The following is a 19,559-nucleotide window of genomic DNA, read 5'->3' on the forward strand; positions in this document are numbered from 1 at the left end:
CATTTCTTGTTTTGTAATTTTAGTGTTTTATTGCATTCTGTGTTAGTCCGCAAAGCACCTCTGAGTTCCCTCTATTAATACAATGTAAAAAAAAAAACTTGGTTCAAATGGGGCAACACTTCATTTTGACTGCTTCAATTTCATTCAGTTTTCTAGGAAACAGTTCGAGTCAGAGAGCAGCGGCAGAAAGAAGCATAAAAAGAGGAAGCAGTGGCACTGTTCTCATGAGATAAAGATCAGAAAAGATAAAGGGAGAGGAGGAAAAAAAGCAAATGAGGGATTGAGAGAGCAGAGGGGTGGGTAAGAGAAAACGGCTTGGTGGTAATGTCCTTATGATGTAGGGCCTGTCAGAGCATTTGCTTCAGAGGCCAAATGATCCTGTAAGAACAGCGCTCCTATTGATCCAGCTATCACACAGCACCACATACTAATGACTGGGTGTAAATGTGTATATATGTGAGAAAGAAGTGAAAAAATTAGGACCACAACGTGGCAGTAAAAATCAAATACAGGAACACGAAAGAAGTCAAAGCCAGCTGAGGAGTTAGGGTGTGTGTGTGTGTGTGTGTGTGTGTGTGTATGGTCTGGCTGTGTAAATCTGGATGTGACACTTCATCAATACGTCAAGAGCACAGTGATAGATATGGAACCCAGTCTCAACCTGATCCATTTGATATTTGATCTCCATTCTCACCTTGACCACTTTCAGTGCTTTTGATGCGACACACACACACACACACACACACACACACACACACACACACACACACACACACACACACACACACACACACACACACACACACACACACACACACACACACACACACACACACACAAGCTCACTTTTCAGAGTGCATAAAGGCATGCAACACACACCCCTGGTGGACTTGTTTAGATTGGAAATCCCTGAAATGTTACACATTAAAGATGAATGCAGTAACTTAAAACCATACAGATTTAAAAACCTTCTATTTAGGAGTCATTTTAATCTAAGACTGAAACAGAATTTTTTTTAAACACAGATTTCATATGGGAGCACATATAAGTGATACCAAATAAAAAAAATGCCTATGTCAGCAGAATGAATGTCCTGTATAGAGTGACGGTTGTATTAAGATTACGTTACACTTCCTTAGATAACGTAAAGCTCGGAAGTGTGAGGAAATGCACACAAAGAACCCCAACAAATTAGTTCATATAGAGCCACCAGATGTCCTGTTTTTCACATAATAAAGTTTTATTGCATTCAAAAACATAAACTAAATAAGTAACTAACGTCACACACACAGAGCTTGGCAAAAAAAAAACAAAACAATGTACCTGGCACACTACATATCTGCAGTTAACAATGTTTTATGCTTTTCTACAGTTATTAAAAAAAAACAACTTATATCCGAATGTTACTAAACATACAGAGCACCTGCATATCAAGGCAGTTGCAATATCTGTGTATCAATAATGCAGCAAGAAAAATGTCCTTAAATAGATCCTGGTGAATGTGCATGTATAATTTCTCCATGCTTACACATTCACGTTGGTTATTGCTGTGATTTGTCATATCTAGCAAATATCTTTGTTTTTTCTCTCATGTTATTTGTTTGCGTGTGTGTGCATGTGCACTAAGGCCATCAAGAATATACCATGGAGAGCTTTTGCGACTATAACAGAAAGCACACAGGCACCCTGTTTGAGGTAGTTGATGTTCAGCTCAACTTATGCATAATTTATGAATTTATCATATAAACCTGCTAACACACACTCTTACACACACTCACCCAGATGTGACCACAATACATGCCCATGCTTATTTGACATTGTTGTGAACAAATCTTTGGCCCTTGCACATTTCTTCGTTTATTTGCTAAACATATATAGATCAGATTATCAAGTAAATATGTGTCACACAACGTTCACCTAAGTAAATTTAAAATTAAGTTTTCAAATGATGATTACCTGTACATTAGTGAAACCAATTATTCAAACCAGCCTGGCCCTGAATGAAAAAGTAGTATGAACATTTCCAGTCACCTCTAACTTGACCTTGACCCTCCAGCCAGACACGTAGAATCAGGAACTTGCATACATACAGCAGAATGAAGCAGGCAGAATCTCAAAAAGTGACACATCATCTCATCATGAGCTGGAGAAAATCAATAACAGATTAAAAACAAAGTCACTGACATCTATCAATCTGAGAACGCTTTCAGAGGAATAGCTAAAGTATTGAGCCACAGTGAGAGCCATTATCCACAAAGAGAGAAAAGTGGAAACCATGGCAGACTGGAAAGGAGCTGTAGTCGAATTATATGAGAGAAGAGAGAGAAGACTTGTATAATGTTTGCCTTACAGATTAGTAACATCAGACAGAGCCAAAGCACACAGCCAAGATGGAGCTGGAGTGGCTCTGGGTTAAGTTTGTTCTTGAGAAGTGTAGAATGATATTTAACTTGAGAGAACAACGGTGGACCATCCTGATGACGGCCATTCATGGACTCCGTCTATCATATCCAACAGAGTCTGAGGAGATCAAATGTGTTTGTGAAAGTCTATAGAGAATCTCCTATAGGAAAAGAGCTAATCCCAAAGCTGCCACAGCAGTGTTCTAATAAATACATGTCACCTTTACTGCTACTGGTAAAAATAAAGTTCAACTGCAGTACTAAATTTTTTCTTTTCAGCTTCAGCATGACATGAAACAACTTACATAAAGCAGGAGAGAGAGAGAAAATTCACCCCAGTGAAATAAATACTCCTATAAAGAAAGAGAGGATATTCTTTGATAGAATTTTATCATTATTATATATGTATTTATATACACATTTTGAAACATGGCACCGAGTTGAAAATGATGCAGCATCAGCTGAAATTCACTCTGAACCCAGAAGGAATGTTTAGTGGTTTGGTGTTAATCTGCATCAAACTCTGATGCTAAAGTTCTTGCATATTTTCAGTTATGAACTGATTTCAGTGAAACACTGAAAATGTGAGCACCTGATTCTGAAAAGGTCTTTCAGTCACTGCTCTTCTGTGTAGTCTGCCTCTGGCATGAACCTGAATTTGATTGTTTTTTGTGCACTAATGACATATGACTGCTCAATAATTACATCTCAACATAAATACTGACTATCTAGCAGCTATTATTTGAATGGTAATTATAACAAGAATACAAATAATAGTAATAATGATAAAAGATAAAAACTATATTACAAATATTGCCATTAAATATGAGCACATGAAGGTTCCAGAGCACCTGCATATCAAGGCAGATGTGATATCTATGTATCAATAATGGAGCAAAGGCAGAAGAAAAATGTCCTTTTAATCCAAGAAAAAATGGTACAACTATGATGGCTAAAAGCAAAGTGTGTGTGTGTGTGTGTGTGTATAAGAGTTGAGGTTATAGTGTTAAGCAGCTTAGAGATGCCAAATGGATTAAGGGTTTTGTTGACACATAGTAATCTGGTTAGCAAAGACAAGATAGAGTTCTTCCACTATCTGTCTGCCTCTACAGTTTTCTTGTTCTGAACCATTTCGTCTTCAAAATCAAGAGACCGTTCATTTACCTATTATATTTCTCCTGTCTTTTCTATAATAGTTTGTTTGAGCAGCCCGTATGCTGTATTTATAACATAACTGCTCTATGCATTCTTGATTGCTTTATTGAACCGGATATGGGAAAAGCGACAAATAGACCTTCTGTATGTCGGTGAATACATCTGTGTCTCCTGTTTTTACACCGGTGAAGTTGAGATCATCAGTATCAAGTAACGGGGCAAGCGCCAGCTGAGCACCCATGGGTTCAGACACCATAAAAGCGTTAATCTGGCTGTGTGTTTGCGCGCATGTTTGGGTGTGTGTCCACTGGGGAGCCAGACAGACGTCTGCGGTCTAATATTTCCTCTCAGGAGAACAAACACAGAGAGGCTTCTCTCCTTTCCCATCCTATCTTTATTCTCAACTTTCTCCTTTCCTCTTTATATTGTTACATCCCTCCCACCTCTCTGATCTCTGTCTCTCCTCACTTCACCATCTCACTTTGCCGTTTATTCTCTTGCCGTCTTCCGAAGAACACTGATGAAATAACAAAGAGTTTGGCCTCGGCTTTCCTCAGTTATGTAACTTCAGCATCTTAAAGATCTCCGTTACCAAATCTAAGATCCACAATCAAAGGTGGTTTTGCTCCACAGAGAAGTCCTAACTTTGCAGTCGAGGTTTTTAGCTCTCCTGTGTGTCTGCCTGACAAGCAACAGAGCCGTCCTTCACTAATGACGGGGTTGGTGTGTGTAAGCATGACCACGTGTTTCCTTTCAAGAAAACAAAAAAAAACCTCATTAAAAACAGAGTATTATACAAAACATGTAAACAAATCTGAGCCTAAATTTGAAGCAGACGATGCTGCTTTTGTACTTACTGCCACACTGGATAAGATCAACTGGAAATGTCCTTTTTTAATGGCTAAGAACAATTAGGTCAAAGAAAAATCAATAATTTTGGTCAGCTTTACAAAGGCAGCATTGAAAGATACACACACACAGAAAATGTAAAAAGAGAAACGGTTTCCTTCAGATCCAACTGAATCCTAGAACAGTTTGTCCAACCTGATCCTTTAAAACCACTGATGCATCTAGTTTGATGTTCTGCCACTATTATTATGACTCATCTTTTTCATAAAGCATAAGACCTTAGGTGATCGGAATGACTTTTGATGCTATAAAAATAAAGTTTTGTCTTTTTTTTTGGAGCTGCCATTTGGAGCTGAAATCTATCACTTCAGATTGGAGATGAAGTAGACAGTTTGTGAATACAATATAGATGGGTATAAATCAAATAAAATAGAATAAAGGGAGACAGTACAGCAAACGTAACGGGACAAAATTAAGTGTTTTCTAATATAAATTTTACAACAAAATGTTAATCATTACTGGAAAGTAAAAATTAAAATGTAATTAGCATTTCAGAGTTTAGAGTCTTCAGGTAGAAGTCCACTGAAACCAAGAGAAGTTTTACAGCCATTAGGTGTATTGCACTTTCAGGCCTTTCTGTGCTGATTGCATTTGATATCACATGACTGCATCCATCTCTTACATACACCCTATAGTCAATGTTTCTGATAAAGTGGAGTCACACAAAATTGCATGACTGGGCGATATTCCTTTTAGGCCAGCAACAGCTGTTAAAGATTTCTGAAAAGGTGTCCCAGAATAAAAAATAAAAAGTGAACAGTCTATTACTTAAAAAATCTTAAGTAAAGACTAGTATCATCTCAGGCGCAAACCCTTATTAATCAAACTTAACTCCAGCACCAGCAGTATAGGATTTCTTTGTCTTCCCAACATTTTTGCCAGAGGCTGCCTTTATCAGTAATGACTGAAACAGCACTATATTTAGATACAAAAGGAACAGTTAAATGCACAGATAGACCTTTTTTTACATTTACTTCTTACCTGAAATTTGTCCAGTTTTTCAACCACTCAGCAAATTAGACTACAAGTATCATTAATAAACCTAAATAAATGAGCTTCTCTCCATGATGTAGACTGGAACAGCTGAAGATTACACGTTGAACACGGTGTCAGCCAAATTAACTGCGGCTCTATTTGAGTCACCTCACCACCGTACCCACACACAAACTTACTTCTTGCTGTACTTCTAAATAAGGTGTGTGCAAACACACACACACGCACACACACACACACACACACACACACACACACACACACACACACACACACACACACACACACACACACACACACACACACACACACAGCTGTGCTTTAAAAAGTCAATTAGCCTTGGAAAACTTGACGACTACTCATTTTTAGAGATACGAAGAGTTTCCTCCAGAGCACTGACATCCGAGGCATCATGTCATTTAATAAAAACATGATCGAACTTAATATAAGTAAATGCAAGGACTCAGCAGTTTGTCTCGCTGTTAATTACAACGTCCCATCTTTTAATGAAAACGTGTATGTGCTGAGTTTAATGAAAACACACTGCATTTCATTATATGTGTGTGTCTGTGAGGGGGTAACGCATTAAACTCTTCACACATGCACACCTGTAAGAGAAAATTACCTTGAGAATAACTAATATGCATTTTATACACAGAAGCACATAGACACAGATGCACAAACGTCCCCCGTCCTCCATGATCATTAAAATAAATAAATAAACCTGCGCAGCCAGCTACCTTGTGGTCGTTAATTAAATAATTAGCAGGGAATTTTGAGTTTTGTTCTCCTTACACACCCCATGCACCATGCAAAAGACACAGAATCTGTGCAGTCTAGCAAACCTACCTCTGACTGGCTAAAACAAAACTTTGTCTAAGAAAGGGCCTAGTCAAAGTTTAGAGTTATGTTTAAATAGAAGGTTCAGATGTCCTGAAAACTCTTTAATGTGACTGGATTAAAACAATTCTGGAGAAGAGCGAGCTAAAGCAGAGTGCATCCCAGGTATCTCAACATTGTCTGATATTAAAATGTATTTGATGATCTTAAACGTACAGATGGAACCAAAAAATAAACTCTACTGATTTCCTGAGCACCAACTAAGTTATTGTAAAATACTCAAAGAGTTAGAAAACAAAAATGTTTTCTGACAGCTACATATTCAGCCACTAAAGCCAAACTCGAGTCCTACCGTTGTCGCTGTCTGACTTGTTCTCATGTTCCGTGTCGGTAAGAGTCAGCACCGAGTTGGAGCGGCTGGACAGGCAGGAACTCCTCCCAGACGATTTACCCAGACCCCCTCGGCCCCACAGCCGCATGGCACGCTCCGGCGACATCACGGCCTGACTCTCCGAGTCCACGTCTTGTGCCGTGCCAACTGAAAAGCCGTGATGGGGAAGGCCGATGTCGGAGCAGAACGGGAGGCCTCGGCGTGGAGGGGGCTCACAAATCCCCAGCTGACGGAGACTGAAGTGTTGGCCTGCCACGCAAACACCAGGGTGGCAATTTGTTATGTCAACTAAATGATTTACTATTTTCTTTTGAAGTTAATTTAAAAAACTTATTTTAATTAACCTTCATCTTTATTTGTAAAGTAGTGCAGTTTTTCTGCTAATAGCTTTAATTAGAGTCAATAATAAACATCACTCTTAAAAGATCAATAGAAAACTTTGTACATCATTTTAGCCTCATTTGAATTGAAGCAGAAAGTTTGAATGTCTGTTTATTTAACTGTAGATGTGGAAGTGTGTTTTATATTTCTTTACAGCAACGTAAATAAAAAGGGATTTTTTTTCAGCTATGATATAAAAAAAACCCAGAGAGCAAGAACTGCCTGTCTGAACTTTATTTGTGAGCTAATCAGCTGGATTAATCATTTTTTACAGGTTTGAAATGATTTCCTTGAATACTGTAATTAAACCATTTTTGAAAATTAAATGCCATATCCTGAACATGTGCAGTGTAATTTTAGGTGTTTATTTCTAAAGATGCTTTATATTCTGCGCTTTTAGTCTAGTGTGTGTGTGTGTGTGTGTGTGTGTGTGTGTGTAAACTTACCATGTCTGGTGTAATTATCCTGTTCACGGTGAACCATCTCCTTGTGGCCCTTGGTGGTGCCGTACAGTAACCTGTGAAAAGCAAAGAGCAAAAGTGTTTTCTGGTTTATTTTAGATCTATACTGGTGAAGAGAAAACACTAACGGTAAGCTCTGTTAGTTTGTTTTTTTAATCTTCACATTTCAAATTGTCCTGAAACTGATTTTTAAGAATTTCACAAAGAAACATGACCACAATGAGAAAGTCTCCCTACCCGTGTTAGAAGATTAGACAGACTGTAAATCTGTAAAGCGATGAGCCCTGACCTGGTTTGGTCTTGGTGCTGGTCGAAGGCTCGGAGCGTTTCACTAGACGAGTAAGACTTCTGAGTGGGGACCCGGAGTCCCTGCGAGCCGATTGCACAGTCCTCACTGTCCCCTGAAGACCCTAACACACATTTTCAAACACAAACAGCTTGAGCCTGAACGTGTCTTTTAAAAAAGCAGGGGAAACTACTTAAAATTCCATACAATATCAAGAGATAAGCTGTGAAAAATAAATTTGTTAAAATGGAACAGCGGAACAGAAATAGACACACTCGCATTGTAAACATTGAAGTAGTGACTCATATTGTATGGGATGCTTGAGTAATTTACCACTGCGGCTCCATTCAGACCTGTACTTACAGCACGCAGGTGGAAATGCAACCAGGGCGACGCACAATTGTCCAAATTTAGTCACAGTTTGAATGCAAATCTGCCAATCTGAAAGACCACCTACTGACCTGATGATAATCCACGCAAGCTGCGGAGTTACACCCTGCACTTTTTTTTTTTGCTCGCTCAAAAAAGAAATCTCTCTTGAACGCATTGTTAAAAATCCGGCACAGCTGTCAGCTCGCTTAAAAGGATGCAGCAGCTGTCTGTGGGAATATTCTGCAGATACGAGTTTTCAGTTTGTATAATGGAAGCTCACAAATCATGCCTAAAACTAATTAAATATGAATTCCTGCTCAGAACACAGAAAGTCTAAATAGTGAGCTTTCCTTATACAAATGGAATAAACTTTGCTTTATTTCTACAAAAAAATTGCTCTCAGTTGAAAAGTTGGGTGAAAGGAAGTAAAGCCCCAAGTGGACGATTCCTCGGGCTAAATTGCTTTCTTAACTGCTGATAGAGATGTACTTTCTTCATAAATATTAATCATGTAAAGCCTCATTCAAACCTTTGGGCTGAACTTCCTCAGACCTACATTTATCTGTGCAATTGTTGTTTAGTTTAAATTTCTTGATCTTATCATTATAAATTCTTAAGATGTATAATCTCTGTTGGATTTGCTCTGTAAGCCGTTTGTTCCAGGTGGGTGAGCTTCCTCAGTTTTTTGGATGTTATTCTGTCCAGCTCATGTTTCACACATACAGAACAACCTTTAAGATGAAGAGGAAGCTTTACAGTTATCTTACTAATATGAAGCTTCCCTTTCCATCATCATGCTGTGGTAGTAAACTGTTAACGCTCTGAAGTGTTATTTGCCAACATGATTATTTTTCCAAGCAGTAGGACGCCACTGACACATATAGAAGTAATAAAAAAAGACGTTGTCTGGTCCCGACGTCTCAGCTTTATTTGGAAACGATTTACAAGCAGACACGACGGCCGCGGGTGAGCTAAACCTTTGTTGCTAGAACATGTGCAGACTCCTTCACACTAATTCAAAGAGGAAGGTAAAAAAGTTGGAGATCAGCACAAACAAATACATGCACACACCTGAATCCGCTCGTTAATCACAGATGCTGTGTGTTCAAGTAAACCTGCAAGAGTACGAAAAGCCCGGAACGTTTAACTGTTATAGACACAAATTTAATAGATGGTAAAAAAAATAACATTCAATGGCCTGAAATCAGAGCTGGTGATTGGACAGTACTCCCAAAAGATACACATGATTAAATGAGAAAGCAGTGAAACTTGGTGTACAAAGTCTGGATTTCTGCCATTTTTCCTTGTTTTTCTCAATGGATTAATAATTTCTATGTACAGTGTTCACGCACTGATAAAATAAATTAGATGGGGACTGTAGTTGTAGGAAACATATCACTAGAAGAGGTTCCACAGGTATCTTGATGGTTCAGAAAATGTTTAAAAATGAGGCGATAACGGGGAAAGGAGACGAGATAAAAAACGTTTGAAGAATATACATCTCCATCAGAAGTTCATGGTACTTTTTTTTAAAGAATCTGCAGGTCATCTCTCTGTTTCTTCATGTAAAGCGAACCACCTTACAGCCGAGGGCACCATACAGACCTCTAAGCCAATAATATTCATCTCATTGGGATCAGCTCTAAACATGGAGGCTCCTCTGCAGACTCTCTCACCAGCAAGAAAGTCTCTGGCTTTTCTTCTTGCAACTCAGTTGTTTTTTGGGGTTTTTTTGAAGGCAGAATGCATTTCTTTACTCTTTCACTTTCAGATGACAACCTTCCCCACCATCTGCTGCTGCAATTTAGTGTCTCATTTAGTCTGATAAAAGTACCACAAAACATTCTGTGGCATTTATCTATTACATTTGCTCAAATGTTATCCTTCAGTGTAGGAGATTTGGATTCAAACTGACATTTAGAAGAGCCCCACTACATCCTACTAACCAGACTCTCCTTGGATAAATCTGTGAGGCTCTCGGCAAAAAGAAAAAGTTAAATGGTCCTTGATAAGTGACTTTTTAACCTTATTTAGGTTCAAGAAAGCATCAAGAGAGGCCACTGTCCTGCTCAAGGACGCTTCGTGGTATAGAGGACTTGCTAACGTTCTAACTGGAGGACAACCACTTCATCATCTGAGCTTTGACCATCTGCTTAGGGCAAACTATATGTAGTGCATACAAAGGTGGTTAGCATGAATGTACAGTGATGTGAAGAATATCTGCTCTCTCAAAATCATTTCCTGCCACTGCTTTTTTTTTTTTATTACTGCTACATCTAAATGTTTAGATCAGCAAACAAAATTTAATAACAGAAAGAGAAATAATGAGAAAATTTTTATTCATGCTGCCTATGCGAAGTGCTCACTCTGCTGGAGGTTTTACCATCGTTATTGATTTTACAAATCGATCATGATCAACAAATGTGGCTTTTTTGACACCAAAACATACAAAAAACCCTTTCATGTCAAAATCAAAACTGATTTTTCCAGAAATAATAAAAATACAATAAATATCCGTAATATAAGACAAACAACTGTAAAGTAAAACTAGCTTTCCCCTTGACATGTTTTTTTTTTTTTTTTGTTGATCATGATCAATTTGTAAAACCAACAAATACAGGAAACAATATTCTATGTGAAAATGTAACTGTCCCCCCATCCGCCCTAGTTATCGTGATCAACCACGTTTTTAGAGCAGTTCCCCTTCCAGGCCTGATTCCTGTCAGAATGTACTAATAGAGCCTGTTTGGCAACGTGGCGAACGCTCAGAGAGCAGCACACAGCACGTTTTTAAAATCACACACCAAGCATGTCTATGGACACACATATTGCAATTTTGTGAAAGTACATCTCTGAATATCACTGAGGCTCTAATTAAAACAGTGTATAATTACAAAATAAATCTGAATTTTATTAGAAAGTTTATTTCTGTAACTGCTTTCACCAAGTGAAACACTGTGCATCGATTAGCACAGGAATGGATGTTTTGAAGCCTTAATTTCTATTAATAATGCTAATAATAATAATTCTTGGCCTACAGTTAATGAAAACAAAGCATTTAAAATCAGAATGTTACATTTGACCAATAAAAAAAACATTAATACATAAACATGAGCTCAATAACAAATGTGTTGCAGACCTCCTTCAAGGTCATTTTCAAAAGGTATTTTTATTCTGACAAACGAGTCTCATCAAAACCCCTTTTCTAATTAAGCAAATATCACCCCATGTCTGAGATAACCAGATTTAAATCCAAAATTTACAGCCACTAAGAGGCAGCTATTTCTTCCTATTTTTATTGCTCCCAGATATCATAGTCTGCAAATGCAAAGTTTTAAACTTTCAGCAAAAAATGAACAGCTCTAATCTCTAACAGTAATAGCCATAAATGAATTATTCCCAGGTTCAATTAAATCTAAGCTTTATTTTAATATAGTCGTCCTATGAATGCTAATTAATCCAAATGGCTGTGAAAAGTCCAAAATTCATAAACTGTATGAAAAGGTTAGGTCTGTGGGGGCAAGCAATAATTCTGACTACACATTATTAGAAAAATTCCTAATGGCCTATTTATACAGCACCAATAACAGAATTAAGCACAAGTTGAAAATGAACTGAGTGCATGAAAAACAAATGTTAATGATGGATGAGGGCAAATGTTGAGGCTGCAAGTTTACCACCTGCTCATAAAAATATTTACTCCGCTGTTCAGAGGACATCTTGTTTATGGGCTGGAAGCGAGAAAAAAAAACTTGACCTTGCAAACTGCATAAAACATAGCCTTGTTAACCTTGTTGTCTTGGTTTTTGACATTAAACCAGGCTAAATGTTTCCCGTTTTATGTATTCATGTATACATGCATGCATGAATTCATGAGTGTATGACTGTATGACTGCTGTAATTGGGTTGTCCTACCGGTGTATTGTCCCTCCTTGTCTTTTCGGCTCTTGGTTAGGGAGCAGTATGGACGTCGTTCTTTCACTTCCATAATGATTCTGCTCGTGCCGCTGAAAAACATATAGGCATGCTGTTGTATAACTGCGCAAAGACAGACAAAAAGACAGAGAGAAAAAAAAACAAAGATAAGTTGTAGAGTGACGCAAATGCAGAGAGTTGCTATTGATCACCACAGATCAACACAAGGAGTAAATAAAAACGCAACAATAAAGGCTTTAAAAAAGAAATCATTTTGAAACTTTTCTTCTTAAACACAAAAAAGATGGGAACCAACTTATTTAAAACAGAATGGAATTGCCATGCAAGAACAAAGTAACATGTAAGAGCAAGGAATGACTGCTAGTTGCTCTGATGTAAAAACAGTTTGCTTGCTCTTGTAAAAATAAAACATATCTTTACATTAATATGTCAAAGGGATCTGTGGCCTCTTATTGCCAAAACTCCAAAAAAGATGGAGGGAACAGTCATATCACTATGGCAACCAAGGAGATTGATTGTTAGCAAAAAGTTTCTCAGCTAAGACAATGGGTTGGTTATTACCTCGTTTACTTTTCACATGCCTTCTGTCAGGGTAAAAATTTCTGAAAATCATTCAAAGATCACTTATAACGTTAAATAAACAACTGTATGTCTATGCATGATGAAGCAGCAACTGTTTTTTCTTTGTGTCTGAGCCAAATGATCCACAGGTTATATATCAGCATCTTCATTTGTCTTCCACCCGCTGCATAAGCTTGAAGGGACATTTTCAGGCAAAATGGGTTGTGAGCGACCAAACCGTGAATGTAGGTATAGAGATGAAGGCTGGACAGACGGCGTCCTCTGAAGAACATTTAACTGCATTACTGAAGTTCAGCCACACTGGAACTTGTAACACTTTCGTAAGAAAGTGTTACAAGTTCCAGGCATGCAAAAGTGCTAGTTTCAGTATTCAGACCAGCTGTGTTTTACATAACCATCGCAAAACTGGCCAAAATAATACAGCGTATTCTGGTGATAAAGGAAAGCGCTGATGCATCACGCCCATGTGTGTTACATGTTTTCAGGTAACAATGCTGGAACAGCATAGCCTTTAAAGGACTAATTAAATAAAAGCCCTAAATAACTTTCTCCTCTGCCATCGTTAATGTGTGAATGTGTTATTCGGGTTGCCTAAGGCTGCTGTGATTAAGTGGAGGCAGCGTGCAGAAGGTCAGAGGTTAAACCTCCAAGTTCAAATGTGTCCCTGGGTAGGACACTGCACTCACTGTTGCCCTTACATGATCTTATTGGTGTGTGACTGCAGGAACTTTTTTTAAATTCTTTTGCTTGATTTTAACAGTCTTTTTGAAAGTGAATCATATTCAAAAAATGGCCTAAACGAGTGTGGATAATATGCACATCTTTCCTTTTGATTTTTATGAGTAACATATCATATTTGACAGTGTAACTTAAAGGTAGCATGCATTAGTCCCTGAGACAACCTGCTATACATGCATTACACCACACAAGGTGAGGAACGGCAAATTTATCTGTACAACACATTTCAGCAACAAGGCAATTCAAAATGCTTTATGTGATGAAATATAGGCCTTGCTCCATGATTGCAACACTTTTCTCAGAATACAATAGCAAGGCCTTCATACAAAATTTATTAAGTAAAAGTAATGGGCATCTGTGCACCAATTATGAAACCTTTGACAAAGCAATCAAGGGCATTATCAAATTAAGCATATTTACAAAAACAGCACAGTTCCCTTTGACATAATGATCCCCGAAGAGGTGAACTGTTCAAATCTTGCACAGTACTTTAGACTTTACCAGAATAAGTTTGTTTTCCTGCACAGACTGAAAGCTCAAAACCTTCAGTCAGTTTGTATGTCAGAGTGGCTGCGTTACAGATCTTTTTTTATTGCAGCTGATAAACGTAGATGGTGGAATTATTTATATAGCAAGATGAAGCTTTTTGGACCAATTTTAAATGAACGTGATGCTTAACTTAATGATGTGATTCTCACTATAAAAACTCATTTAAATCCTTATGAAAAATCATGACAAGTTTCACTTGTTAATGTGATGTTTGCTGGGTGGCTTGATGTCACTGACATAATGAAGACGTCTGAGTAAAGAGGTATTTGATCGCCGACAACCTAAAGACAAGTCAGTCCTAGTTCACGATTCCAACAAGACCCATGTGACATTTATGATCAGTTGGCCCCATAAGGTTGTTCGGAAGCAGGATCTTGGTACGTGATGCTTACATAAAGCTGAGACACAGGATGTTAGCAAAGTCTTCAGTAGTGGCCAGACAGCTTAATAAAACAATCATCCTAATCTGAGACACTGATCCGTAAATCCTCTACCTTCTGGACCTGTGTATGTGTTGGGCTATTAAAGTCTTTAAGCATGTTCGCTAGTGTATTTGGTTAATAATGCATGCTAATCTCTGTACTGCTTGATTTGGGCATCTTACTATTTTATTTTGTCAAATAAAAACCTTGGTCAAATCTACAAGTGTTGTAAATCCAGGATTGGACATTTTTGCCCATTCTCCAAATTTCAACAATTATGATAGATTCACAATTTGTTTAAAGTATGAACTTTGACTGGGCAATTACAACACATTAGATCTGGGCTATTCCAGTGAAGCTCCAGCTAACCTTAGGGTTACTGCTCTGCTGGAAGGTGTCTCAAGTCTGTCTCCTGCTGAAGAAAGTCATTCCCACAGCATAATGCTACAACCACTTTCCATCACTGTGGAGATGATCTGTCTGCTGTGTTGCTTGGTCTTCACGATGCTTGGTCCTCTGAGGCCTCAACAGAACAGCTGAATGTTGTTACATCGCACTCAGCTGGATTCCATTTAGTAATTAGGACTTTATATTGTGGTATTGGTAAAAAAAAAAAAAAAAAAAAAAAAAAAAAAAATTATATATATATATATATATATATATATATATATATATATATATATATATATATATATATATATATATATATATATATATATATATATATATATATATATATATCCTCCCATTTAAAAATCTTACACTAACTTTTGTGAAGCTATCAAATAAAATCCCAATAAAAATACACAACAGTTTGCAGGTTTGAAGTTCACATGCAATTGCTCCAGGGCCAGCAGGATTTTCCAGTGTACCGTAATGCCAACAAAGGCATATGTGACTAGAGTTCTTCCGACGCACTGGTGACCCTAATAATTAATTTAGCACACTTACACATTTCCAATCAGGCTAAGGGCATCTCTCTGGGAATACATGGATGTTTAATCCTAAATGTCAGCATCTCCATTTCACCTGACCTACATGCCCTTGGAGTGTAGGAGGAGTAGGGGAGTATACAGAGGAGGCACAAAGCTAACGCAATATCAAGCAGTGAGTAAAGACACTTTTGCCACAGGAAATCTATGTTGTGTCAAAAGCTAACGAGTCGTATCACATTCATGCATTAGCTGCTGATCTGCATATGACTGGATAATAACAGTTTGTCATGCTGTGAGTACATGGTAGGAGTCCACTGAATGATTCAGAAGACATAAGGCGCTCTACATAGCTATTCTTTTAGAACTATTTCAAATTTAGCCTAATAAAAAGGAAATACGCTTTCATAACCTTCATAACATCATGTTTATAACGTCAAATAGTTTCTTGGCAACTTCATAGACTGTACACAGTCTGCTTCAGATGCAACAGTGCAGGATTGTTAATGAAATGATTTCATATTTACATTGCTTCCAAAACAGTTTGGCAATTCTGAAGATTGTTGCACCACACTCTGTCTCCCCATCAAGATGTTCCCTGTTGCCAATTTAAAAGACTGGGAAGTGAATATGAATTTCATCACCTTATTGAAACAGATTAAGAGCTGGGCGATGGAACTAAAACAGCCAAAACGTCTCATTGTTTTTAGTCGTATTATTTCTTTGTAGTGTGTGTAAGAGGGACATGAGACACGTTCAGCTCTGCTGGCTCTTCACATATAGATTTTTTTTTCTTTTTAAGTGCAGAAATACATTTTATTTTGTGTCATGCAATTAGAATAACACTTTTTGAAGAAATGTATATTTTAGCTTCAATCAGTGTTTGAATTTAATTACCAACTGATAATTGTTATAATAAAAAGCCAAAAGCTGCATTGGAATATTATTGTCTAGCCATTCCACTTGAGTTTATTCATTTTTCAGTTGATGCGTTGCTTTTACACAATTTCCATGCTCCTTTAATTCCCCCCCCATTTAAATTTTTTATATCTGCAGGTCAGGTACAGAAGGAATCTGTAAGAAGGCAAAGTGAAAGCTGTACATCCAGATGCAAATGCAGCACAGCTGAAGTGTTTGAGATACAAAGTGATGTTCCTTCTACATTCAAATGTCTTTTTATTATAATGCTGAGAGATTTCCAAGTTTCACCCATGCAGCTGCTCTGACTTAATGTTGCTTGATGATCTTTTGCCTGAAGTCATCTATGCCTGAGCTTCTGTGTCATACACATTGTGCTCACGGTGCTCAATGTTCTGACAGTAGCTGCAGCTCTGCAGACAGACAGGTATTATAAATGTGAACTGTAACTGCTGAAGGGGAGGTAAAAGCAGCATGTTTTCTTTGTTGCTTAATACGAAGCACATTTGCTGGGAATGCTTTTTTTTTCTACATGTTGAACACATTACTTTTGCTAAGTGCCAGAATTTAAAAAGAAAATATTACACCTTAGACAAGACATCCTGAGGGTACTTTTGCATAACATTTCTATGTATGCAAAAGTGTCAGACAAGAAATGTGTGTTAAAGTGTGTTTGTTTTGTGATCTGTAAATTAGACTGTGGTAGTGAGCATTTCAGTCTGTTTTTGAGTGAATTAACCATTGGAAGGATTCTGTGTTTTTGGGAAATCCAGCTGGAGTTTCTATGGGATTGACGGTCCAAAACAACTAAGCAGTCTTGTTGTCTCATTGATCCACCTGAGACTGTAATCACCATAAAATAAAAAGGTAAGAAAGGATCCTGGAACAGGTGGGATTGTCAAACGAGTGTGACATAATGACACAAACATGGACGGCAACAGAAGCAGCAGCAGGACGAGTCTGCAGGTACAAACAGAACAGAGACAATCTGAGCCTCTAGTGTCCATCTATGCATGAATAAATATTAGGAAAAAAGTTACCTGAGCAAGGGGAATATTTTTAATCAATGTATTTTTATTAAGAATAAATAAACCCAGTTTAAGACTTGGCATAATGCAAAACATGCAAGCTGGTGTCGGCGTAAAGCTCTGCAGATCTGCAGAAATAAATTAGAGACTCAAATAGTTAAGGCTCCCACATCATCAGAAGTGCTGAAATCGCCTCTAATTGACGTAGACGTGTGACAAAAATGGCCTCATTTTGTTCGCAGAGAGGCATCTGGCTGGGCTTCTCGACACCAGGCCCTGGTCAAACTATTTCGATGGAGCTCTGTGTGAAGTGCTGTGTGATTGGTCAGAAGTTTGTCACCCCGTTTTGTGCAGAAATGAGTTTGGACAGCAATGTTGGTATTTCACTTCAGCTAATCTGCATCCATTATACAGTTTGTGTATCTGCAGGAGACAGAAGTACATCTGAGGAGTGTTTGAGAGAAATATGCACATTTGTACTATTATTCACCAACTAAATGCTGTTAAATGACTAAAACCTTCTGGATGGAAACTGCAAGACTGTTGGCCACGAAGTTGCTTCGTCTTTGACCGTTTTAAAATAGAGGATGCACAGAGGGAAGGAAAATCATCAAATATGTCCAAAAACACTTTAGACTTTATGAAACATTAATCCATATATTTGTATTGAGCAGGATTCTAACACTTGCATTTCCAGCAGAATCATTCCCATACGTTTATATGCATGTAAGATACATTTTTGCTTTCATCAATAATGTAGTGTTCTTTCTTTACAGTCAGACAACTAACTAAAGGAGACTTTGGGTCTGGACTGCTGAACTTTGACCTATCTGGAAGAAAACCACCTGAGGACCGGAGCGGGGCAGAGAACAGCAGTTGTTGAAGTTGTTTTGAAAGGAAAATCTGGGAACACTTCAGCTAGTATGACTTTCCAGGTTAGCAAGAGCCGAATAAGATCATCATATTAGAGGCCAGCCTTGCATAGCCAAAACACGAAGCTCATATGTGAAGCCACACATGCCATTACCGATTCCATCTGGGCTGAAATGGAGTTCTGTGTAATGAGACATTCGGAGCATTTCTATCATTCCAGTCATTAGCAGGTGAATTGTAATCAAATCCAATCATGGAGCAAGGACGCCGACGTGAAAAAGTACTCACCTCCTCATAGATATATTGTGTTTAAGATAATCAGTCAGATTATATCACACCACAATACGCCAAGTAAATACAGAAAGTAATTTTCAAATAATGATTTATTAAGGAGAAATAAGGCATCCAAACCAACCTGGCCCTGTGTGGAAAAGTAATCGCTTGCTAAGCGGCTTTGGCCGCCTTGCCAGGAGGAACTCTGTGATAAATGGTGACGAGTCGTAGAAATGGAGACATTTTGGACGACGCTCCTTTGCAGAAATGTTTTTATTTGGGTAACTTGGAGAGTTTTATGACTTGTGAAAGTGAAGTGAAATTATTTGAAACTATATTCATCATTAACAGAGTTTATATTTGATAACACCTGCCTGGTGTAATAAGAAATTCATGATGGGACAAAAACATTTTTATGGTACTGTAACATGTACATGTGTATTTGTATGATTTTTTAAAACTGCAAATGTTACATGAATTGTGATTATTTGCTATGGAGCATCTAGTCTAAGGAACACTGACTCTTTTTTTAAACCAACAGTAGAAACCTCCTAAAGTACACATCTGTCACTGCCAAGAGTAATGAGAGACCGAGTTCAGTAATCAAACTGTACTTTAACTTTTCCATCACCACCATGCGTTGTTGGCTTTTCACTGAATTTAAATAAACAAATGCATTTCCTACAAAACTGAAACACATGTGCAGCCCACTCCTCACATGAATGAAAAACAACTCGACAAGCAAACTAGAGCAAGTTCAACAACTAAAATCTGGTCAATATTGGTAAGGCTGAATTTTATGAGGATGTACATTTCCTCATAAAGGATTATCATTAAGTGTGCAGCTTACCTCAGATTTCCTGTCCATCTATCCAAACCGATTGTGTAATTAATGCCAAAATGATCAAGAAACATGTAGCAGGTTGCATGTAAAAATAATCTAGCCTCTTTTTTAAGTCACTATTTGAATTTAAGAGATTTTCCTGCATTTTCTCTGTTCTATTATTCCTCCTTTAGAGCCTACAGACTTCTGATTATCCAAATTTCTTCCTGATCTCTTTCTCTCCAGTGTTACCGACTACTTTCAATGACCTCACAAGTGGAAATCTGCTGGGATA

The 19,559-nt window shown here is 37.8% G+C and overlaps 1 protein-coding gene across 1 annotated transcript in view; it reads right to left on the reverse strand.

The window, feature by feature from the left end:
• The window catches only part of tenm3 (teneurin transmembrane protein 3), a 248,719-nt gene that overhangs the window by 212,025 nt on the left and 17,135 nt on the right, over positions 1-19,559 (reverse strand). Inside the window, exons 3-6 of the mRNA XM_088006070.1 lie at positions 12,106-12,228; positions 7,822-7,942; positions 7,518-7,588; positions 6,652-6,939 (exon numbers count right to left, since the gene is read on the reverse strand). Coding sequence (XP_087862196.1) covers positions 6,652-6,939; positions 7,518-7,588; positions 7,822-7,942; positions 12,106-12,208 — 583 coding nt within the window. The 5' untranslated portion in view covers positions 12,209-12,228. The remainder of the gene's footprint in view (positions 1-6,651; positions 6,940-7,517; positions 7,589-7,821; positions 7,943-12,105; positions 12,229-19,559) is intronic.

Source organism: Poecilia mexicana, unplaced genomic scaffold, assembly GCF_051168715.1.
Source record: "Poecilia mexicana isolate PSO_F unplaced genomic scaffold, ASM5116871v1 scaffold_1, whole genome shotgun sequence".
Taxonomy (NCBI): domain Eukaryota; kingdom Metazoa; phylum Chordata; class Actinopteri; order Cyprinodontiformes; family Poeciliidae; genus Poecilia; species Poecilia mexicana.